The following is a 24,893-nucleotide window of genomic DNA, read 5'->3' as shown; positions in this document are numbered from 1 at the left end:
GAGGCACCAGGTTTGAAAAAGTCAGTGACACTGTATTTTGCAATACACGCTTATGGCCTTTCTCAGGAGCAGGCTTGTTAAAGTAAGTCCCCGATATTTGGAGGCAGACCCAAACAGCATCTAAGTTCCAAATGTTTCACACCAAATTAAGATTCAGGAGGTGGGTATCACCAGGAGACAGCACCAGGGCTCCCAAGGCAATCAGATGAAGAGCAAATATTTTCAAGAGCTCGGGGGACTTTCTAATTACACTCGGCTGGAGAAATATGGTTCCAACAAAGGTGAATTGTCATCCCAACTAGGTAAAAACCACGACATTCTGAAGAGACATGTGATATTCCCTCATAAAAATCTTTTATTGGCACACCAGAAATATCCATTTTTTTCTAGTACAGTAGCTGTATGCATCTACAATGGCCATTCTGTGTAAACTACGTGTTACAAGTCACTAGAAATCTAATTAGCAAGATGAATTTAATAAAGAACAAGAGTAATTATGAGTCTACAGCGGCCCAGCCTTCGAGTCTCATTGGAGAGTAAATCAAATATCAAACTAGTGTTGCCCTGCAACAGAGTTTTTCTGTAGCCAAGAAACCAAGATGGACGTAAACAGGATAGCACCCATTCAATAAATTAGGTACGCTTAACTAGAAAAACACTGTAACTGATAGAAATGACCTAAATAAAGCACGAAAGGAAATAATCAGCTATTTACATATATTATTTTTTGCCAAAACTTTAGTTTGTTAGCCTTCCCACCTTACCTCTTCTATTTGTTATTCTTGTTTTTTCATGGTGAATTTCTTGGCTCACTGGCAAATGCTTAGGCAACTGATCAGGACCTCTTTCCCTGTTCTCCGTTTTCTAAAACTTCATGTCAAACTAAAGAATCTGAAAGGTAACCTGTGTGAGTCTATCTCTCTAGAGAAGTAATGAGAATTATTGTTCTGCTCTCAGTCACAGCCATGACGCACAATCGCATTTTTCTTCCACACATTGTTTGAACTACTCCAGAGAGCTGGGTTGTCCATGGCAGCAGAGTGGATGGATTGGTCATTTGTGACAGGCACAGGTACACATGGAGACAAGCGTGTTGATCCTGAGAATGGGGGTGCTGTGGACTGCAACTTCAGATCCCCCATTACTGAAAATGGGGTCTCTCTCTGGTTGCTTTTGTTTCACATTTATTTTTAAGGCTTAGTGTCATTGCAGCATTAACAAATAAGAATGCTGACGTCATTTCTGTCAAAGAAGGGCTCTGTGATGAATGGCAGCAGGTACCATAATTAAAATAGCGTTGTTGAAAAGGCATCGAGTTGGTATGTTTCTGCCGCTATGGCCAGAATGTGTAGATTTTTAGCATCACTCTTGGGGATCTGAGAGATCTTGCCAATGAGCCTCTTTGGCCCTTGTTTATTCCCTTTCTAGTACTTATAACAATTTTGTAATTGTTTTATTTTCAGTTTGCTTTCCTATGAGAATATAAGCCCCAGAAGGGCAGTAACCACACCTGTGTATTCACCACTGTGTCTCCAGTGTCTAGAACAGTGCCTGGTCCATAGTAGGTTCTCAATTAAAAACTTGTATTAAATAAATGAACCAAATCATAAATCTCCTGGTCTGCCTGTGTCTAGAGACTTTCTAGTTTGACTCGATGACCAGGGTTTCTGGCCTATCCTAATCATCCTACGTGCTGTGAACCTCTGTGTAGCCCTATGGCTAATATTTTTGTGCTTCGATGGATAGTATAACCTCTCAATGCTGCATTTGTTCTGCCCATCTCTCAAAGACTAGCTATGCAGGGCTAACTCTGCATGAGAGATAACAGGGCAAGAACCTTGTAGGAGGTAAACTGCAAGCTCCAAATTCAACTCATTCTTCCCCGCCTCTCTTTACAACCTCTTTGTCAGAAAGCTTAAGAAAAAGGTCATCGGGAGAATATTCTCTCGGTGGTACCAGTTCAGTAAGTCACCAATAACATGATCAGAAAAGAAACAAAATAGAACTCACCTACATTAAAAGAAACTTAAGTTAAATGAAAGCAAAATCTGGGAGTGGAAACTAAGTGACACGGTGGGCTGTCTAGGTCCTTTGTTGCTGGACGCGGAAGTGACGGCAGGCATCAGAGCAGGAGGGGGGTTGGAAAAGAAGGGGTGGAGCTGTGGGGTGTGAAGACACGGGGGTCCAGCTTTTCTCTCCTCCTCCCCCTCTGCTTCCGGAGTGCTCCCTCTGCATGCTGGCTGAGCTCTTGCTGTCGCTCTCTCAGGCAGAGGTGAGGACGGCCCGGCCCGTCGTCCTTAGGCTATTGATGCTCTGCTGGAGTAGAAGTCGGGGACTGGGAGCCCGGTGTGAAGCGTGACCTGGGGGACGAGACTGTGAGTCCTGGAGGCACCGCGGGAACCCTCCCGGCATGCCCCTCCCCAGGGCACAGGGCATGTGTTCCTAATTCAACAGGGGCCCTGTTGGCTTCCTTTAACGTCTATTCTAGTAGACGTTAAAGAGAATTCTAGTAGAATTCTGCCTGTGCGAGGAGCCTGGCCACCATGGTGGGCTCCCAAATCCTGGAGACACTTGATAATATGGTTCTCATCCATCTGCCTCTTTTAAGGATCCTGGGAAGACCGTGTTCCTTATGACCGAAGACACAGGCATTGATCTGCAGGTAGCAAAGCCTGTTGGCGAGGACGCAGTGACACTGCCAAGTCCATGGATAGAGAACAGGTGAGCAGACAACCCTTCCCTTACCACTTGTCCACTAGTCACTCCCAGGAGGATAAGCCTTTCGTATGGGGAACGAACAGGTGATTGCCAGGTAAGAAGAAACATGGGCACTTATACGGTTTCCCTGGTTCCGTGCAGCCTTGCACTTCAGTGGGAAGCTGCACGGATGAGGCTGGAACTGTTCCATGCGGGGCTGTCATCCCTCCCCTTCTCGTCCCTGTCTCCCCCAGCCCAAGAGTCTTTCTCCAGATACTCAGAACATCCCGGAAACCGCTGAAGAGCATTGAGTGCCATACTCCTGGGAAGGGGAAACAGCTGAAAATGTGGAAAACTTCGAAGGAGGTTTTTCTAAGACTCACTTCTAGGGCAATTTATGGTTTTCTTCCTTCCAAGGTAGAGGCTGACCTCTGAGAGATTAGATTTCAGCCTCCCAGAAAACCCGGTCTAGTCGCAGGAAGAGAGAAGGGCAGAGGTCACTGGGTTACAATCACTTTTACTGCACACACTGATAAACGACAATGCTTTTTTTGTTGTTTTAATAGTTCCCGAGACTGCAGTTCTGAACACAGCAAAAATCACCTGCAGTGTTTTGATTCCCAAGGCCTATGTGTCTTAAGGCGGCCGTCTGCTGAATGAGGTGCACAGCTGATAATGAGAGCTCCAGGTGAGAAGGGCAGGGGCAGCCCCTCAGGGCACCCCACGGCTCTCTGATCTTTGCCCCAGCCGTGGCCCCTTGGTCCCACCTTGCCCCTGTGAGGCCCCTCATACCTCAGAAACTTTGTCCTGGTTGCTCCCTCTGCCAGGAAGCCTCCACACGGCTCGCTCCCCACCCCCCTCCAAGGCTCAGCTCACCTGCCACAGCACTAAGACCTACCCTCAGACTGCAGCTGCCCGCCCGTCCAACCCCAGCACTCTCCACCCCCTCGCCCTGCCCTTGGCCTTGTCTCCCTTGCACTTACTGCCTTCTAACACATTATATAATTAACGCAGTAATTTGCTTATTATTTCTTCTATCTCCTGTCACTCTACGAGGGCACAATTTTGCATGTTTTGTTTTCACTGATAAACAACAATACTTACAGTAATTATAATAATGGTGCCTTGCGTATTAAAGGCACCCAGTAGGTGTTTGTTGAGTGAATGCATGAGAAGAACCTGTAGTTTTGCCATTTGCAGTAAATCCTAAGTGGCCCACAGGCAGGGATTGTTTTCTATCCCTGTGGCACCTAATAGAACCGAGTAAGAGTGCAGAGAAGATGTTCAGGATTTCTGATAATGGTGCTAAAACTTCAGTCTCACACCTTCACTTCTGGGGTGCTTCTGGCGCTCTGCATAAGTCATTCCATCTGTTTTCATTCCAGCTGGTTCAGGGGTTTCGTTCCTACTAGGGATGAATCTAGGCCTCGGGGATGATCAATAGCAAACCATGGACAGAGTTCCAATTCGCTGTTCATTAGACTGCGTCCAAGCTTAACGAAGGGGCTGATGCTGATCTGGAATCATCTCAGTTGTCACCGTTGATCCCTTTCCCCTCTCCTTTCCTCCGTGTCTTGGTCTGGGCCTTACACGGTTGGCTTCCCTGTCTCGGGGATCAATGTACTGCCCGCGGGCAGCCTTTGAAGCGGAGCGAGTGGAAGCCGAGGTGACACCCGGGGGCGCGGTGCTTACCTGCACGTTCCTGTTCAGGCTGACGGCCGGGAAGAACAGGCCTTCCACGTTCTCGAAGGCTATGGGCCCCTGCTGTTCGTCGTTGATAAAAAATGTCAAGGTTTTCCGATTTAAGTCGAGGAGCACCCCGATGGTGGCCCCCTTGGTGATTCCTCCCTCAGTTCTGTGAGAAAAAAAAAAAAATCACGTGTCACCATTCTAGAAGCTCCCCTTTTTGTGCTAAATGTACAAACCCTTTTGACTAACCAGTGTTTCTTGGCCTGTTTAAGAGCATCGTTCCCCACATCCGAGGAGCATCTTCAAATATCTTTTCTCCTTAATCACCCCTCCTCACAAAATTTTCATATCACAGATATGCTGCGTATGTTTCTGTGTTGTGTATATATCTGTGCTTTGTGAATGAAAAGAGTAACATGTTTTGCTTGCCCCCAACCCCCACACTAATTTTCACTCCCTTGGGGGGAGATAGCGCCCCCTGTTGAGAATATAGAGTCAACCACACTGCTCTGCTGTTGCTGAGGGTGAACTCTTTCTCAGAAGGTCTCTACCACTGAACCACAGCAGCAGAAAACAAATCAGTAAAGTGCAAGAAAAAACAAAGTAGGCTTTGGGCTATCAGAGCTCTGCCTACAGCTGTGCTGTGTACTTTGCACAAATGGTGTGGCTTGAACATCAACTCCAAAATGACTTAATTTGAAAGTCAAAATAAAGAGGCACTTAAGCTAAATCTAAAGCATATGCATGAAAAATTGGATTTGGGGCCTTATGCTACTCATTAAATAGAAAAACTCATTCCGGAAAGATGTTAATTTTTGGCCTGTTGAGTTTGAATTGAGAAGGCTGTCCATAAAATGACAACATTGAAGAGGATTCTCCCCTGCAAAGTGAAACAATTATATTGTAGAAGATGGAGTGGTTTTCAAGAACCTGCACTGAAATGTCACTTTAAAACAAAGTATGTCTTATGCTCCAGTTGGTGGTTTCTCAAAAGTCATTAACACGGATGACCAGATTTGTCTTACCGGCCGCTTCCCAACTCTTTGAGGTCTAGCAATATTGAGCTTCACCCTGATCTCAGCAGAGCATACAAATTGGTAAGTGTTGTTCCTCCCCCCCGGCATGCAGAATACAGACTGTACATAGCGGTTAAAAGACAGGCTTGTACGTTGCATCTTGTTAATCACAGCTTCAACAATGACAGCACAGGCGACGTGCAGTCTGCACGCAAGCAGACGTGTTCAGCTTCAAGAACGTGGTTTTTTTTTTTGCATAGTGTGACACTTGTGTTATTCTTTACTCCTTCACTCCAAAATAAAGAAGCTAGAAGGGAAAAGTAAGTGTGCTACCTCGGGGAATGGCATCAGGAATCTAGTGACTGAGGGCTCCCCCACGTGCAAATCACCAAAGGTGACCGCTCATCTACATCTAGAAGGATTTGATATCAGGCTGCAAGGACATGTATGTTCACTTTCAGCGATAGTGGACAACGCACACCTGAGTGGAGGTGTATAGAAAAAGTCTAAGGGAGTAGGAAGTGGAGGTCCTAAGAATCCTACTGGCTGGAGAAGCAGCAGAGATGATGTATCCAGAAAAAGGTGAGACTGTGGAGCCCACCAGCCTACCACTGCCAGACTCGCTTTCCTTTTGATCTGACTGAATAGAACTCTATATTTTTTTCCTTGAAACACCAGTGAGAGCGTATCTCAGGGAAATCTTTGAGAATAAGGTGGATGAGGATCCATGAAAGACACCTCTCTACTTACACAAACCAAATGATAAAGGAAGTGTAGGAGGAAAATGTGTAGCATAGATTAAATTATAATTGCTTATGATTTGCTGTTAGAGGCAAACCTAAGGAGATTTCTATGTTCTCTTTCCCCAGCAAACAAATCAAATTTATACAATAATAAGAGAGTCCTACCCAAAGGAGTAGGTGCTAAAGGTTCTCAAGTTACCCAAACTGATATCCATAAGATTTAGTTTAATGAATGGCTTCTATTCTGGGCAGTGGTAGTAATAATAATCATAACAAGAAGAACAATGGCTTCTGTTTTCAGATGCCTCTGATGTGACGCATTTCCCCATATCTATCTCACTTAATCTTGAGAACACTCCCACATGAAAAAATACTATTATCCTAATTTGGTGGATTTGGAGATGAAGGTTCAGAAAAACTCAATGACTTTCCTGGGAAGTTGTAGCTCGGGATTTTAGAATCCTGGGATGTTTTCCTGAAATGGATATGCATTGGAATCCTTAGTTTCCAGCCATGGTGGAATAGAACAGTGAAGGGCCTAGGAAAGTGCTCATGTCTCTGGCATTATGCAAAACATCATATATATATATATATATATATATATATATATATATGTATATATATATATGTGTGTGTGTATATATATATACACACATACATACATACATATATACATATATATATGTACATATGTATGTATGTATGTGTGTATATACATGTATATGTATGTGTGTGTGTGTATATATATATATATATATACACATAAAATAAACAAATAAACACTGAGATGGAGAGTGGTAGAATTCCCGTGCTACCCACTGAAGACCACCTGCCTGTCTCCCTTAATGTCATCTCTTTAACAGGACTTTGAGCCTGGGCTCTCGTTTTTGACCAGAAGCCAACGTGAAGAAGGCTCGGTTTGGGGGCCGCTGGGTACCTGTTGGTGTGCGAGTTGTTGTGCATGAACCAGCTCCGGTTATTGTCCACATACATTGCCCAAGCTTTGTCGTCCTTTCCTAACATCACATCCTTCATCACGTCGATGCGAGCCACGCCGAAGGCAGGGTCAGGGTGGTTGTCATAGCGGTCTACAGTTAGCTCCCAGTAGTGGACGCCCTTGGAGAAGCCGGTCTTCCCCAGCACCACCCGGTCATCGTAGCTGCTGCAGGTCACAGTCAGGTTGTCATTGGAGAAGATGATGTCAGAGTGTGCCGAGCCGGGGTCAAAAGCAAACCAGGCCACTGGGAACAAGAGAAGGGAGTGTGGTTACTAAGGCAGACCCAGTGAGCTCTACGCCGCAACACGCTCCTGCGCGGGTGAGGAGTGTCGTGTCCCGTTTTCATGCTGCCATGCAGGAAGGAGGCTTCCGGGGCCAGAGGGGGCCCTGAGTGAGCAGACCGGGGGCACGTCCTGGGAGGTGGCACTGTCTGCACCCAGAAGCAGACGGAGGACACAAGACCGATTCAGCAGGGGTTACCTGACTCAGACTGCACTCCCAACCAGGTGATCCGGGAGTGAGGTGGCATCGATTTTGGAAGGTGCAAGTCCCTTCACCCGGTGACTGGGACAACAGTACACCAGAGACATAAAGGGAGAGGGTGCGCTAAGATGCCTGTGTAACCCTGAGGCGGGGAGGCTAGGATCTACAGTCCTAGATGGAGGAGGGATAAAACACACTGAGTGAAACCAGCAAATATCCCTTCGGCAGAAGTGAAGTCTAGTCATTTTGAAAACTTCCTTAAGCGGTATTGGAAGCTTAAAGGCTGCGAAGCTGTCGGCAACATGAGCTGATGTTCATGAGTGACTGTGACTCGGACTTAAGACAGGTTGCTTTCTTTGTACCTTAAAAATAACAGTTTGCATGTTACTCCTGACCCTAACGTGTAAACTATTTTGCTGGAGCAGCAGGTATTTTGGACATCGGGTGAACACAGAATGACATCTTTGAACACATCATTATGACTCGAGTTCTAAATGCCGCCTACCAATAACACACTCTGGAGAGATGTCATTGCTGATTTACTGAACCTGTGAGCCACCTCACATGCACTTTGGTCTTTGCTATTTGTAACAGAATAAGGTTATTCCATACCTGCCAACAGCTTTTTAATGTCAACTGTTGTCATTCCAAGTGAAAGGCATGGGAGAGAGAAATAGGAAGCAAAATTGACATTGATAAGAAAACAGGTCTCTTTTGATAGGCTAATACCAAAAAAGGACTCAATTTAGGACACTGCAAACATTACAACAGTTGGTCTGACTGGTACCTTTACCCACGTGAGCGCTCATAAAGAGTGCATTGGTGTTTAAGAAAAATGGGGGGGGGGAATGTAACCTTCTTCTAGGTATAAAATTTAAAAACACATTTTTCCAAGTATTTGAGAAACTTATAATAGGATTTTAATGACAATTAGACAATTTTATTGACATAAAATAAGCTGCCGCCATTTATTTGCTGAAGGAGATTGAGCATGCCAACCACAAAAGTAAAAGATGACAATCACAGTAGGTGTACTTGCCTAATTGAGAGTAAGGTGCAGATTGTGTCTCAAAATTGCATCCTATAAAGAGATACTACACATCAAAGCTATGAAACAGCAACCAGGTTGATAAAAATTATTTGTATACAACGAAAAAGCACCAGCTGAAAAGAGTCACCAGAGGCCTGATTCATGAAAAACCAAAGCCCTTTTTATATTTGTTTAGTTTTCTGGATAAAAACTGTTTCTCTTGCTCTTTTAAAACGAAGAGTACATCTTTCTTTTTTCCATTTAACAAATCCTCCTCCAACTGATGCTAAACTATACAGCTTAAATTTTTATCATCTCCCCACGCTCAACCTTTTCCACTGAAATTTCCATATTAAGAAGGCTTACTGTTTAAAATGAGAAAAATGTGGGGTGGGAGGGAAGCTAAACAAAATAAAATACAAAATGGAAATGAGAAAAATTCACCCAATTGAAATGGAGAAACCAACAGATCTTGATAAAACTGTTCTATATTACTTGTCCATGCACTTCTAACTCTGGTGATACAAGAAGGCCTTTGTCGTGACTTGGGCCCAAGTTAAATGACACATATATGTATAAATGAACATGGAATGTAACGTGTATGTTAATAAAAGCATCTGATAATTGTTAATAATGACATGAATTAAATGTAGTAAAACAAATTACTTCATCCCCTTCTCAGATCATTTTGTTATATCAGTTCTTCTTACCAAAGGGAGGGGAGGGGGCCCTGGTGGAGGTAAGATGGTCTCAGAGACATATTAGAATCACCTGTGGAACTTTTTCACCCCCTCCAAATCTTAGAAGATTTGGATACCCCCTAGCTACTCCATGAGAAACTGGGTTGGGGGGAGGAAGCAGTCTAGTCTTAAAATGTTCAAAGGTATATAAACTATAGTTTCAAGTCATGTTGGGGACTGAGCTGGAAAATGCATTCTTGAGGAGCACTAGGGTATCCCCTAGAAAGGATCATTTAATTTTTTTAAGTCAGTAAGACCCTTATAAAGTAATTTCTAAAACAATCAAATGATAATACACTGAATTCAAATAATTTTAGAATTAAGATAGCAACTTACCATAAAAAAAGGACTAATGATTAAGTTAAAACACAAAATTGAAAGGTTATGACCTTACTTTTGGTTACTTTATTTTACTATGGGATGAGTTCACAGACAAAAGAATCATCTTCTCCCGACTCATGGATGATTTTTATGTTTAATTTCCACCAATTATCACTTAATTCCTATTCATGGGTTAGAGCATAGTGAGTACTGACCACAGGGGTTTGATTAAAGCTGAATCGCCTACCCCACTTTGGAAATAATAGAATCTAAATAGGGCTTTTGAAAATTTTAAATGAATCATGCCTTGTGCAAGTCTTTTTCAAAACAAGTTCTCTGAAATCTTTTTACACTATTTAAAACATACCACCGTACATTTAAGATTCAACGATACAATGAGCACAATGCTGTGAAATACAGCCATCACATCTCCCCAAATCCACATTTCATTTTATTCTTGAGACAGTACGTGTTACAAAGACTACAACAATATTTCAGTACATTGGACACAGGTGAAAAGAGTTCCATAACAAAGCATGTCTTGAAAGCCAGTAGTGCACAGAAAAACAATAAGAAACATAAAAGCACAAAGAAAAAGGTCGTTTTAAAGGGAGCTTGAAGTCCCTGCATCCTTTTTGCACTGTCATGCTGTGGCCTTCTTCATTCCGGGATGTGGGATGAGCAAAAAGAAGAAAATAAAAAACAAAAGAAACCTTTGGAAATGTGAAATGTGCACCACGTGTATCCACGATTACAATATAGTCCTGAAGAGATCAAATAGGTCTGCATCTTAGATGTTTTCGGGTTCTATTTGCTAGACAGAGTTGATTGCACAGTAACGCATGTCTAGCTTCCCTGAAATCAGCCTGAAGCCCTGTCACAACCTGCTTGGCTGTAGGAAACTTGGGGGAAGCCAGCCTTTTCCATGACTTGGATCTTTGGGCCTTAGGCCAGTTAAGGGTTTCTAATTTGGCTAGTGATGATCCCTCCCCTTCGCTAGGGAAAAAAAATCAGCCACGAGCCAGACCGTCCTACCAGTGAGCACGGGCTTTTGCAGAAAATACTTTCACTTTCTGCTCTCTGGTTTGCCCGCTTTGTAGGATGCATTCTGTTGTTGGTGTGTTTTTACTTTATTTTTCCAATAAAGATCTCTTGAGTCTATGTTTAATCAGACCACTATGAGCTGGATGCACTGATCCAGTCTCCCAGACACAGCTGGTTTCCTGGATACAGCAGGGTTGCAAATCTCCAAACGAAGGCCACAGCCTCCACTCAGCCAGCCTATGCCGTGCGATGCCACTGCATGTGATGACGGAGCGGGTTATCCGTGGCGGTACCAGCTTGTGCAAAAAGAACCATTTCGCTCGTCACTGTCCAATGCCATTGTACATTGACCACAGCTCGATGGTTGGGCCTTACACCACACAAACAAGAACACCACAAAGCTCCAGCATCCAAATGCTCCTCAGACCGGAAGCAGGCCACAGACATAGAGACTAGCTCATTGCCCTCTCCATGCACATGAATGGCAAGAACAAAACAGGTATTCGGAAGATGCCATCAAGGCACAGAGAGATCAAGGGGAAAGATCAGACGAGCTCAGCTCACCCGGTGCATTGAGAGACTGCAAAGAGGAATGCAAGCTCAGCTGGTGGGGTGAGGGTCGGAAATCAAAGTAGGATCTCCCGGGAAAGCTGGGTTGTAGATTAAGGGTGGAGGAGAAAGGACTCATTCTACGGAGCGGCAATCTTTCCGAAGGCACTGGAAAAGGGAGTGTCTGTTCTTCTGAATCTGTGTCTAAATGTAAGATCAACGCAAACTAGAGATCAGAAATCTGGTACCTGCCCGTGCACGGTTCCCCAAGACCTGCCTTACCAGTGCGTGTGCACAAAGCCTCATCCATCCCGCAGGTGCCACGAGGCATTTACAAAACCAACGTGGCTTGGGGCTAGGAGGGCACTCTCAGCAGCCAGGACTCAAGAGCACGGGACACCTCAAATATCACAGACAATTGCTTTCACTTCTCCCAATTCTCAGTGGTAGAGACAGTATCTTGGAAGGTTCCCTTTTAATTCAATATTTTAGAGTTGAATTTAGAAACTTTAGAGGTAGATTTTACCCATTGATGACCAAGAGTAACACTTTACCCCTTTTGGCTACCTTGGAAGGAAGTTACTACCTGTATAACAATGACCTCTTAAAGGGTTTTTGTTTAGGAAATGATGATTTTTTTTACCCACTCTTTGCTTTTCCATATTTTTCCCTTTTCTCTCTTATGTATATATTTCCATTTCTGAATAACGAGATGATTTTTCTTGTGTACTAGCACACAAGACCTGCTCTTGAATAGGATAGGAAGATAGGGCTGAGCAAGTAATCAGGGAAGGAGCCTTACCTTTGTTTCCGAATTAAGATCAGACCCCAGCAATGCCACTTGGACATCTCTGGTTGTCTAATAATAAACAAACTGGGGCAGTGGTAAGGTGCGTTGGTGGCAAAAATGTCTTTATTTTCAGATACTTGGGTATGGCATGAAGGTCACTATTATATTAAATAAAGACTTATCGATTATCCGACCTGGTTTTAGAAGCGCTTATTAGATAGTTTCTCTAAATTGCTAAAATCACTCCTTTCTCTTTTGTCAAACATGAGCTGGTTCTACGCAGCAGGGTGGTCTGGTCAGAGACAGATATTTTATCAATTGGGGCCTTCTTAGAACACAGTTTGACAATAATAATTTAAGAAATAGACACGGTACAATGGTAATATTCTATGTCCAAAAACACCAAGCAACCATCTTTTCATTGAAAAAATAATTTTGTTTTTGTGGCCAGAGGATGTTCCTAGGGATACTTTTCTGGTTTGAGTATGTCAGCATGCTTCTCGTGTTGAACATACCCTTAGCCTATCAAAATACTATTGTGGACATGTTCAAGCCAAAAGAACTCAAGTGTGTGCGTGTGTGTGTGTGCGCGCGCGCGCGCGCGCGCGCGCATGCGCGTATAACACGATCCTATTTGCAAAGCTCAGAATAAGGGGATTGGCTAGTTTCAGTTGAAACTGCCAAGAGTCAGTCCCATTTTAGTTTCTGAATTTACAATATTAAAATTAGCTTTTTGGGCTTTACTCTTATCCTTGGGGAATTTTCTTTTTAAGAAGTATAAAAAGATCCCAGAGAAAAGGAATTGCTATCTATGGAGTTAAGGTGTTGTGTTCCCAATCACAATATATTAAAATTTCTTCAACCTAAACTTCATATAATTTCGGTGATTTGACGTACGTGGTCATTTCTTGGCTCAAAAATGTTAAATAAGAAATGATTCTGATTCTATAATTGTCTCAAGGGGGAACTAGTCTTTTAGTTTAATGGAAAAATTTTGAAATACAGCACCACAAACTGACATGGGCTTCGTTTAGGAAGAGAAGGCCATATTTATGTCAGTAAAAGATTTTTCATTAACAAGAATTTGCTTGGAAATGTATTTTTCACCAGGTGGTAGCAATCAATTCATTATATTGAAAATACTTGTTGCTTTAAAAATTAAGGGAAAGGATATACATAGTAAAATGAATTCCAGAGTATATTGAACCTCCAGGTCATCATCTGAAAACCAAGGAAGAGATGTATACTGAATCCAGATCGCAGGGACCATACCCAAGCCATCATGAATCGTACTCACCTTTCCTATTCTCAGTACTGAGTTGGTGATGGCACCATTCTGTGGGGTGGGGGCTGTGAGTAGCTGTGGTCATTCATACAATCAACAACTTGACACTAAAATAGTTATTGCTTTTCTATCCTTTTATGTGGGTCCATTATATTGATGACCCAATTTTCCTTGACTTCTCTCACTCTTGAACTATGCCCTCTCTTCAGACAAGCTTATTTAATATGTAACCATTCCATCTCTGTCTTTTTTCCCCCACCAATGGCCTCCCATACTCTTCAGCTGGGCTCATGTTCTCTAAGGAGAGTCTAAAAAAATTTCTTACCTCGTTGTGAAAACTTTCCAAATGAATTACAAGAGAGAGAGTGTTTTCCACCTGATCCCAGCAGGCCTAAACAACAGTGCCCCTTTATGCCCTTCCCCATGGGCACATAGTACAAATGTTTGGTCAGTTGCCTCTAGGTCATCTATGTTACCTGATGTTATCTTAGATTACAGGAGTCTTAGAGGAAGACGCTTCTTTCAGTAACGTCTAAGGAGCAATCATCATGCTTCCCCTTGAGATATCCTGGGTGGAAGAACTCATTGCCTCTGGGCAGCCCCTCTCCAGTTTATAGTTACTGTTTATATTGCTCTGGATATTCCTCTTTGGGATCTTTACTCATCAATTGTAGCATTACTATCTGGGGCCAAGATAGTTTTAGTTCTTCAAGTATTTGAGGGCAGTCAGCAAACCCCTTTAAATCTTCCCTTTTCTGGGCTAAATAGAATCTATTTCCAACCCTTGTTCTATGGTATGGATTTCAAATCTTTACTTTCATTGTCTTGCCCTCTGGATATATTCAAAAACATGAACCAAAGATAATATGACAATATTGGGAACAGTATTGCCACTCCCCGGTTTAGCCAAATCACACAACTCACAATGAATATACACACAGCTATGCAGGAAGGATGTACATCCTCCTCCCTCACCTCCTCTTGAAAGCACAACTATTGAGATCTGGAGAAAGTTTCTTAGTCATCAGTATTCTATTAGCCAAGACAAATAGGAACAAAGTTAATCTTTTTTTCCCCCAAAATACATGATATGGAAGCCATGTTTCAGATCATAGCTAATATGCAGGATCATTATTATTATTTTTTATTAAAAATGTTTAATGTTTATTTATTTTTGAGAGAGAGAGAGAGAGACAGAGAGATGGAGAGACAGAGAGAAGCAGAGAGAGAGGGAGACACAGAATCCGAAGTGGCTCCAGGCTCTGAGCTGTCAGCACAGAGCCTGATGTGGGGCTTGAACCCACGAACTGTGAGATCCTGACCCGAGCCAAAGGCAAACGCTTAACTGACTGAGCCACCCAGGCACTCCACAGGATCATTACTATTAATTTTTAATGTATATATCACTAGAGAAAGACACGTAGCGCCTTAAAAGATTTTTAATTTCTTGTCATGTTTCATTCCATGCAGTAATCTGTCTGCTGAAGAGTTTTGCTGAGTAAAAGCAGTTTATCAGGAAAGACCAATGGAAAGAGCAGTAGAATGTCAGCTGAATACTGTTATGGTGACTCTAGGCACAGCTGAATCTCTGGGGTGGAGACAGTGGTCATAATGGGAATGCATCAAGACACAATTTCCATCAATTCTATCAAAGACCACCATTTTCCTCTTGCCCTTGCCTAGACTGTTTTCCCTTCCCACCCAGCATTAGCTGGATTCAGGAGTTGAGGCCTCTGTTTTAAAGAAGTAGTTAAGAATTATGAAAGCAAAGATCAACTGAGGATCACACTTATTATTTAATGACTCTTGGGTTCAAGGTGAAAAAAGAATGTGTAGGTACTGTACTCCTGTTTGGCTTAGTGTTTATACTTTTTGTTGCTGTTGTTCATTAATTAACATTTACCAAACACCTACCGTGTGGCAGACATTGTATTAAAACTGAGCAGCTATGAAACATGAAGTTGGCAGGAGAACTGACCACAGGAAAAATAATAATTTAGAGAAAATCTTCTAGAGGTAGAATTTCTTGACTGATTCCAACATGTACAGAGTACGAAAGATTTCTGTAGTGTGGTAGAATATTTTAGAAATATTTCTCATCAGTCTTTGACGTATTATTTTTGGAATTCAAAGAGGAAAAGCAAACTGACAGGTCTTCCTTATGACAGTGTATGCTAATCCAGCTTTCTTTGTGACTGGTAGAATTCTTGGTCATCTTTTTGTCTGGTAGCAAACAGCTTCATAACTTGGACAGCCCTTGGGTGCTGGGCTGACAAGACAGTTATATTTCAAAGCACAGAAAGGCAGAATATGTCAGTAAGAACTGCACAAATGGCATTAAACATGAGTTTCAGTTCAATTATAAACCATCTGTAAAATAATTTGCCTTCTTTAGGAGACAAAGAAATGAATGAAGGAGGCTGAGATTCCTCAAATGATCTAATAAGCATCCAAAGTCACAATTATGTCCAACTGGCACATAACTTACAATGAAAGGTGGTATTTAAGCTCTCTTAAGTGTGGCATTAATTGCAACTGGGAAGTGAGAAGCAAATATGTTTTGAAAAATTCCTTCTAAGAGAAGAAATGAAATAGTCTCTTACCACTCCTGGGACAATTGCGTACTTTGTCATCAAATCTCCACTCCAATTTAGAATTATATCATGGAGCTATTTATAAGTAACTACCACCAGAAGAACCAAAAATTCCTATATTTCAAATAGATACAAAAGATCCCAAAGGACTAAACTGCTCTCCAGAGTGTCAACTGCAAAGCATATTCCCCAAAACCAAAGACAGGGTCTGGATCCAATTCAGTTCTATGGAAAAATTCAGGGAATTCCCTGGGATATCATGCATGTTGTCAACATTGAGAGGAACAAGGTATCTCTCTTTTCTGGGTTCTGAAACCTATCATGCTTCTCACTTTGGATTTTGTAATATCGACCCGAATTTGTTCAAGTATGATTTACCTACCTTGAGGATTTTGTCCTGGAAATGCACAGTCTTCTAACTAAATGTTTTGGTAGCTCTGATGCTCTGAGTGAGGAGAAATAAAGCAGAGGCATAGGAAAAAAATGTCTCCAGTGGACAATATACTTCTCCCTATATGACCCTTTATCAACTATTTTCTATTATTGTTGAATTCTCAGTATCATAGGCAGATCTTTAAGACCTATTAAGTCCCTTGGAGGAGGGGGGAGGTGTCTATGCCTGTTCATAGCATTTTCTGAAACAGTTAACAGATTTCACAGGTACTTTTGAAGACAGAAACCATATAAGAAAACCAGGGGTACAGATTGTAAAGAACTTATAGGTTATCTGCTCTAAGTCTCTAGTTTTGGAGACAAAAACAAAAACAAAACCACCCCCCTAAACCAAGAAGCCTCCCCACCCCCCTTCCCAAATACAACAACCACAAAGCAAAAGCCCCTAAGGTCCAGAGAAGTTAAGGGACACATCCCAAGTCACACTGCCAGTTGTGGTAGGACATGATAGGGACCTAGGCAGGATCAATTCTTGGGGAATAATACCTTGGGAGTGACAAGGCCATTGTTTCTCTTTTGTGCCTTGGAAATGCACAAAAAGGTAAAGTCTATGCCACAGGCCATGGGCACATGCCAGTGGTCTCAGAGGTGGCCAGGCTTTGTGCAGATGAACCTAAAATATCATTCTCCAAATCCTGCACCATACTGCGTGAGGGTGAATCTTTCTTCTCTAAACGGAGCAGTTTTGGGGACTGGGGTGGTTAGGGATTGAAAGGCAAACACATCATCTTCCCCTTTGGGATTTTGGTCATGGGGAGTGGGTGAGCAGAGAGTTTCCTGTTGTTGTTCTTCTGAGATCAGATGAGGGTCCTTTTCCCTCACAAGGTTACAGCTTCTCTGGGGTGGAGGGGGGCCGGCGGTTCAAGACATCAGGATTTAAGAGTGCAGTACTTACATTGGTCCAAAGTCACTATAAAATATCTGCAAAGAGATTCTGGACAGATGCATCTGGGGCTACTCTGGGGTCATATTCTATTTCTACCACTGAATATTCTTTGGATTATTTCCTTTAATGTGCAGGAGAAGGAGCTATCACATTGGAAGGGGGAGTATGATGCTAACAATCCAATGTGGGGGCGGGGGGATAGACATTTTAATGTTATGAATAACATCTTCTATGCCCTCTTTTAGAAAGCATTTTCTAAGATGTAATTTTAAGAATCTTAACCCTTTTATTATCATTGCACAAGACAATCCTGAAAAGTGTTGAGGAAATGGCTCCTGTGGACATTCAGCCAAGAAAATGCTGGAGAGCATCCTCTAAAGACTGATTCCCTATCACTATTTACCTTCTCTCTAGTTTTCTCACAATTGAAATCTGGAGGGCTGAGAGCTTTCATCAAGAAATGGCTCTGTGGTTTCAACCACACAAGAGCTCCAAGACCCAGACCTCATTTGGTAGGATCTTTCAAGGACCTTGAAAAGGTGACTCTGACATTCCTTGTTTTCCCCCAAGCAGCGACCTGTCACTGCCAGCCAAGAGCATACTCTAGTACCAACAGAGGAGAAGGGCCTCTCTAGGGAAGCACTCACTCCGGGGAGGAAAGAGGGGGGAGCTAGTGGAAATGCAGAGACAGAAGAAAAGGACAGGACTTGAGTAGGAGCTTGGATATGACGTTGGAAAGGACAGCCTCTTCACACCTCCTTCTTAAAGGACGAATGTTATTTTTTTCACCAAAATTCTAACATGACTGTTTGAAAGTGTTAAAGTCCATCTCTGGCTGGGGTTTCTGGATGAATACATGAGACAGCTACGCAATGCTGTTGCATTTTGACAAGATGTTTCACACACTTAGCAAACAGATTTAGGATAGGGTTCCCTCTTTCCTCCCTTTTGGTTGAGCGCAAATAGCACTGTTCTAATGTCAGCACCAGAGTGCACTACACTGGGCATTGCAGGCCAAAGGCCAGGGTTTGACATATCACTTAACCTCTGGAAGGCTCAGTTTTCCCAAATGCAGTGTGAGATAATAATGCTAATACTTTCTCCTAGAGTGTAGTAGGATTCCAGTCCTTGGAATCTGTGAATACATTACCTTACTGTCAAAAAGAACTTCACAGATATCATTACGTTAGGGATTTTGAGATGGAGAGATTATCCAGATGGGCCCAAGATAATCACAGGGCTCCTTATAAAAGGGAAACAGGAGGTTCAGAGTCAGGAAGAGATTCAAAGATGCTACACTGCTAGCTTTGCAGATGGGGGAAGGGGCCAGGAGCCAAGGAATACAGGTGGCTTCTAGAAGCTGGAAGAGGAGAGAGAACAGATTGTCCTCTAGAACTACCTGAAGGAATGCATCTCTGCTGTGAAATCCACTTAGGATTCTGACCTCCAGACTGTAAAGTCATAAATGTGTGCTGTTTTAAGCTACTAAGAGTGTAGTAATTTGTTAGAGCAGCAACAGGGAATTAATACACGGGTAAATCTGGAATATTGCAGCAACAGAACAGGAGAAGGGTTTAGACATTACATTAGCAGTGGGCATGAAAGTGTAGTCTGGAATCTAAATAGCTGTCTTAGAGTGAACAGAAAAAAATTCCTAGTTTTTCCTCAGAAGCTTAGAATGAAACATAGAATGGATAGTTTTTATACAATTCCTCCACTGGATTTCAGTCTCCTAAAAATACTTGCTGGCTGTCATGTTGCTGTCATTTTTCATGGACTCTTTTACTGGACAATGTAGAAATGAGGCAGTTTATTGCAATAGTTTTCTCAGTGTATTTTGTACTGTGATCCCATAAAGCCTTCTGAGAGACACCTAATGTTCATTATGAAGGGTTCCAGATAATGTACTTTTAAATGTTAGATGGAAATATTTTTAAAATTCATACATGCTTTCTTTCTTAATCAGAACCCAAGCCACAGAATGCTCTCTTTTGTCTCCCCCCTCCTCCGGGTCTGTTCTCAGTTTTCTGTTACCTTCCCTGATCACCAACCCTTCTTGTCTCTTCTAATGTGAAGATCCTAGTCTGCTGTGGTCTTCCCAGCTGGGTCAAGGAGCTCTCGGACTTGTGTGTAAAGTAAGACTAAGCAAGAACTGAGGGAGACCAGGGGCCCTGCTGTAAAGACACAGGAGTGTCTACACCTGAACTTTGTTGCCCGCCCCCCCCACCTTTTTTTTTTTTTTTTTTGCCAGTAAGAGGTCATTGTCACTTCTTGATTGTAAGATGACCATCTAGATTTCAGGGTGAATATCTTAGTTCTAGAAAGGTGAGATACCATAGTTTTCAGGCACTCTTGAGTCAGGTGCCATGGAGTTCAGGAGGGAGGAGGGGTGGAGCCTATAAACTCCAGGGCAGGGGCCATGTCTCATGCATCTTTGTGACCCTGGGCCCAGCACAGTGCCTGACAAAATTGAGGTGCTCAATTAATGCTTTTGAATGAGTGAGGTTTCTTTATCATAGCCAGCTCAAGGCAGACTTTGAAGTTTTTGCCTTGCATACAGTTATTCCCTGTGTTTGGATTTCTGTCTCTCTACTCTCTGGGAAGTTTTCTCTCCTTTTTAGATTATATTCATTTTCCCTGCAATATGTTGTAACATATTTCATGTAGCTCTTAGATGTAAAACAATTGAGATATTATTTCCATGAAAATATAAATTTCAAAAGCCCTGTTTGAGAAACACTTAGTTTTAGGGGGGCTGCTTGTTAGTTGAAATTAAACTCCAAATAGAAGTAAGGTGATTTTAAAAAACGGAATGGCTCATACATTTCTGGTGTAAAATCTATCTGGAAAGCAATTTAGAAACACAGATCAAAGGCCTTAAAAATGTTCCTACTCCTTGGTCCAATAATTCTAATTCTAAGAATTTGTCTAAGGAAGATAATCTTTTTACACAAAGATTTGTGTTGGAGAGTATATACTGAGTAAAGAGTGCCACCCTTCATGTTCTAATTTCCCCGAAGGACTCCCACCTATGCTCAGACTGTGTGAAGCAATTCGCTTGCAATTCTCTCCTCTGAGAGGTGGGTCAGAGAGAGACCCTCTCATTTCAGCCAGTTAATAGTTATTTGAGCCCCAGGAATGTTACCTTCGGTCTATTTCATTTTCTCTCCAGATTAAAGAAAAAGAAAAAGAAAAAGGTAAGTCTGTTTAGTTAGGTAAAGGGAAAATAGGGAAACATCAATAGGAGGTTTTCCTATTCTGTTCTCAGCCTTGCCTAGAAAATTTTTTTTTTTTTTGTTTCGGGAGGAGTCTCTCACACAGAATAAGCCCCAGAACTCTAGTAGGAACAAAGCCCTATTACATAATGGATACTCTTTTTCAGATGGTTTCAAAGACTGTGACACAGCCATGGTGGCTATTAAATGGGTTACTTTAAAAATATATACAACTGGGTTTGTAGGCCTTATTTTAAAATTTCATAAAGATTCTTAATTGCTTACAGTTATATTTCTTCTTCAGTCGGGGGGTAATTTGGCTTAGATCTGCAACGGCTTTATTTGCATGGCTGTTTTAGGTATATTTCCAAGAACTCTGCTTTCAGGGAACTAACCACATTTGAATTCATCCAATAATGCATTTTCCTTTCCTTGTCTCTTTTAATAACACATTCTTTATCATTTCCATTGAATTACATTATTTTCATTGTTTTCCTGATGAATTCCTCCCCCCTCCCCCCGCCGCATACAAATTATGTCTTCCTACTAGTCCTTTTTCCTTCCTTCCCAGGGTTTATAATAACTTGTATGTACATAACTAGCCGTGTGTCTGTTTTTTTAAGGACCATCTCTCTTCCTAGACTGTGAGCTCATGAAAGCAGGGACGACATCTACTCAACCCTCTAAACTCACAGCGTAACAGACAGTGAACATTTACCAAACACTGCCCAATAAATACACAGATTTGCTGTCAGAAAAAATGGTCAGCATTTCTAACAATGTGGACATGTGATCTCCCCTGCATAATGTTACCTGTAAGTCAGCAGATGGTTTTATGACCGTTCGAACAGTATAAGTGATAAGTGATTTAAACCTCGGACTAAATGCATGTAAATACAAGTCAGACTTGCTATCACATATGAAATAATACCCTTCTGTAATACAGATTTTTGTTTTGAAACTTGGAAAGGGGTTAGCTCTTGCTACGAAGACCGCACAAGATTTGTTACAATAGAAAGCCAAAACGAACCACCACATCACCCCCAATAGCAGCAAAGAAAAAAAATGTTTTCCAAAGCAAACCTTTCCAGGAGCTGTAGGAAGTAAGATTAATAGAGGATAATATAAGTTCAGTTAATGTATTGATCTCTGTCAACGGCATTTTTCTCACTGATTTCTAAAAAAAAACCAATATATATATATATATGTGTGTGTGTGTGTGTATACACATACACATATATGTATATGTATATATACACACACATACATATATATATATATTGGGTTTTTTTGTATATGTATACACACACATATATATATATATCTACATGTGACTCTTTAATTCTCTAGGTTTTCTCTATCATTACAAGGTTGATCAAATCTTTTTTTTCTTTTTAATTGGCCATTCATGATATTTTTTTTCTTGCTTTCTAAACCTTGTCTCACCATTTGAATGGATTAGAATGAGGGAGAAACAAATAGAACAAACCAAAGTTATGGAGAAAGTATGTGTGTGAACTTTATTTCATCATGAGAAAATCACTTCTGGGCAGTAACAGAGAATACTGATATCTACAAGATGATAAGGTTTTCTTTGTATTTAGATACATACCTTATATTTGTACACAATATATAAAATTCATGGAGGAAATTAATTTCTACAGTACAGTTTCTTTGTTGGAAGAGGACTTGTTCCGTTAGTTTCTTTTAGAAAATGACCCCCAGTTCTGTGACGGGGATCGCAGTTCCAATCCTGGAATTTATTAGACACCATAATCTTATGAACATTAAGAGAAACTGAGAAACTACATCCTCCTGCAGGATGAAAAGAGAAACGTGAATGCTCAAGCTGCTATGCTAATAACTGATTTTAGCAGAAGAATATGATTTCCATGATGGATTATGAGTAGAAATAGGAGGTCTCATGACACATATTAGCAACATTGCTGCAAACTGGCTCCCTGCTCTGATGGCATGCACTTCACTCTTCAATCATACCGCCTTGTACGCCTGGTACGCACGTGGGAAACGAGGCCATCATCAGGAAGGGCCTTCTGCCCTGCATCGAGGCAACTCTTGAGGGCTTTAGCATTTAGCATGGTGCTTTGGGAAAAGAGGCAACTGCTCTCAAGCGGATAGGTCATCCCAGAGAGAAGTTGCTAACGTGATCATTCGGGAGGCTGTCGCTGCCACATCCCCATAACCCGACGGGAATAGGTCACGCGGCCATTTTCCCTTCAGCGAATCCTTCCCTTCGAATACCGTCCCTCACAGACTTACCCCTGCTCCCCAGGCACGGTTTGTATGGCTAGGGACCTGCCAACCTTGCTGTGGGATTTGAAGTTGTGCTTGTTTTTAACCATGTGAACCATTTTAAGGGTGGCTGGCACATGCCAAGGTCTGTGGGACGTGGGAAAAAAACACCACCACAGTTCTTTTAGCTAACATCTTGAATTTGAACAAAATCAACACAATTATAGTTCTGCAGACAGAGGTCATGGGGGAATGCCGGTGGGGGGTCACTTCTGTGATTAAAATGACACCCAGGGGGTCTGAAAATGCTTTGGCACCAACCACAAATACCTCTTCATAGGTTTAATTTCATGTGCTGTGATTGATTTTAAAATGAAAATGTTAAAGCCTCAGAGGTTATACCCGGTCATCAAATTCAAGCCCTTCTTCCGAGGGGAATGGCTTGTCTTTGATGGCCAAACTATTTACAGTACAGCCAAGAAGCGAGTGTTCGCTAGAGAGTGACCTTGTGTGGTGGCCCTAAGGTGGCCTGACCAAGCCTAGAGGGACGGGCAAAGGTGAAAATGGCGAGGTAATGCGGAGTTGCTGGTCACTTCCTGTTTGGTGCCCACAGGAAGCCTCAGTCCAGGCGCCGCCGGCCTCGGCTTTGGGTGAGATGGAAGCGGTCCGTGCTGGGGAAGCCAGGAGTGGCCAACAGGCCCTCTCTGAACAGCTCTAGCACCTACACCCACTGGAAACATGTTCAGTCACACAAATCCACAGCTGGAAAGAACCTCGGTCCCACCCTCAGAAACAAGCAAGCACTACAAAGCAATTTAGAATCATCTGGGCAAAACTGGCAAGTGATGTGTATCGTGGAGAATGGGAGCCTGCCCTAGAGCCTAGATACATTTGTGTCACACACCGGGGGGGACATTCAGGCCTTCATTTTTCAGCTTCTTCAACTGCAGCTTATTTAGAATGTTATCAAAGGAAGCCGACGCCCCCGGCCATTTGAACTGCTGCTGTGGACTCTTTGGTTTGATCACATCCACATACCATGGGCTCTCTAACGGCAGGAGAGGAACAGCGGCCTTGTGCCAGAATGCAGAACAAGTCATGGAAACACTTGAGAATGTGGGCAGTGGTGGGGTTACCTCCGGGCTTGCCAGCCATTTTAGATGCCTCGAAGTTCTCGCTCTGAGGGATACTGCTGAAGGGCCTTACCCTCAGACGTTTGGAGGACCAGGGTCTTGCTGTACTGGCTGACTCCTGTTTTGTTGAAGGCCTTGATGCGAGCGTTGTATGTGCTGTTGAAGTGAAGACCGTCCACGGTGCACATCGTCTCCTTTCCAACATACACTTCCTGAGGGTCAACAAATAACAGGCCACCATTTAACGCCATCTCCCGTGAGGGGTTGGGGAGGCACTGTCGCTCAGAGGTTAGGAGCAAGCATTTTAGTGTCAGCCTGATCTGGTTCAAATCCTGTGAGATCCTAAGCCATTTAATTGACCTCGTTTCGTCTCAGTGTCCTCATCTGTAAAACGGGGACAGTAATGCCCACTTTATGAGGTTGCTATATGAGCATATATGGAGGTCATGTGTGCAAATTGACACAGTGCCTTACATTTAGCATGGGCCTCACACCTTAATGAATGCCACTTACTAGTGGCTAGGGCTTAAAAAATTAAAACTGGGTGCTTCAGTTAGCATTATGCATACTATTATTAACTTGGCGTTTATAAATATGTTATACCTACCTAGCTCTTTATCCTTCCGTGAGATTTTTTTTTTTAATTTTTTTTTTTAACGTTTATTTATTTTTGAGACAGAGAGAGACAGAGCATGAACGGGGGAGGGTCAGAGAGAGAGGGAGAATCTGAAACAGGCTCCAGGCTCTGAGCAGTCAGCACAGAGCCCGACGTGGGGTTCAAACTCACATACCGCGAGATCGTGACCTGAGCCGAAGTCGGACGCTCAACCGACTGAGCCACCCAGGCGCCCCCGTGAGATTTTTAAAAACTGGTTTGAAAACATGAGGGTGGTCTCTGCTATGTTTATAACTCCACTGGTAATTTCAGAAACTGTCACAAAGACTACCCTCAAAGTCACAGGAATATCGGTTTTA

The 24,893-nt window shown here is 42.5% G+C and overlaps 1 protein-coding gene across 22 annotated transcripts in view; it reads right to left on the bottom strand.

The window, feature by feature from the left end:
* Positions 1–1,618: 1,618 nt before the first annotated feature.
* The window catches only part of TRIM9 (tripartite motif containing 9), a 111,133-nt gene continuing 87,858 nt past the window's right edge, over positions 1,619–24,893 (bottom strand). For 3 of the 22 annotated variants that reach the window (XM_047079829.1, XM_047079832.1, XM_047079839.1), the window contains 7 exons: positions 23,992–24,130; positions 11,325–11,513; positions 8,665–8,706; positions 8,238–8,261; positions 7,083–7,386; positions 4,390–4,552; positions 1,619–2,360 (listed from right to left, as the gene is read on the bottom strand). In XM_047079829.1, coding sequence (XP_046935785.1) covers positions 2,298–2,360; positions 4,390–4,552; positions 7,083–7,386; positions 8,238–8,261; positions 8,665–8,706; positions 11,325–11,513; positions 23,992–24,130 — 924 coding nt within the window. In that variant the 3' untranslated portion in view covers positions 1,619–2,297. Of the gene's footprint in view, positions 2,361–4,389; positions 4,553–7,082; positions 7,387–8,237; positions 8,262–8,664; positions 8,707–11,324; positions 11,514–23,927; positions 24,131–24,893 lie in introns of those variants that run through there. The other 19 variants (XM_047079842.1, XM_047079844.1, XM_047079843.1 and 16 more) reach the window with 12 other exon arrangements.

Source organism: Lynx rufus, unplaced genomic scaffold (genome assembly GCF_022079265.1).
Source record: "Lynx rufus isolate CCGP_SWC_20201006 ecotype Redwood Valley unplaced genomic scaffold, mLynRuf1.p SCAF_17, whole genome shotgun sequence".
Taxonomy (NCBI): Eukaryota; Metazoa; Chordata; class Mammalia; order Carnivora; family Felidae; genus Lynx; species Lynx rufus.
The sequence above is the reverse complement of the archived record's forward strand: the minus strand, read 5'-3'. Positions and strand labels throughout refer to the sequence as shown.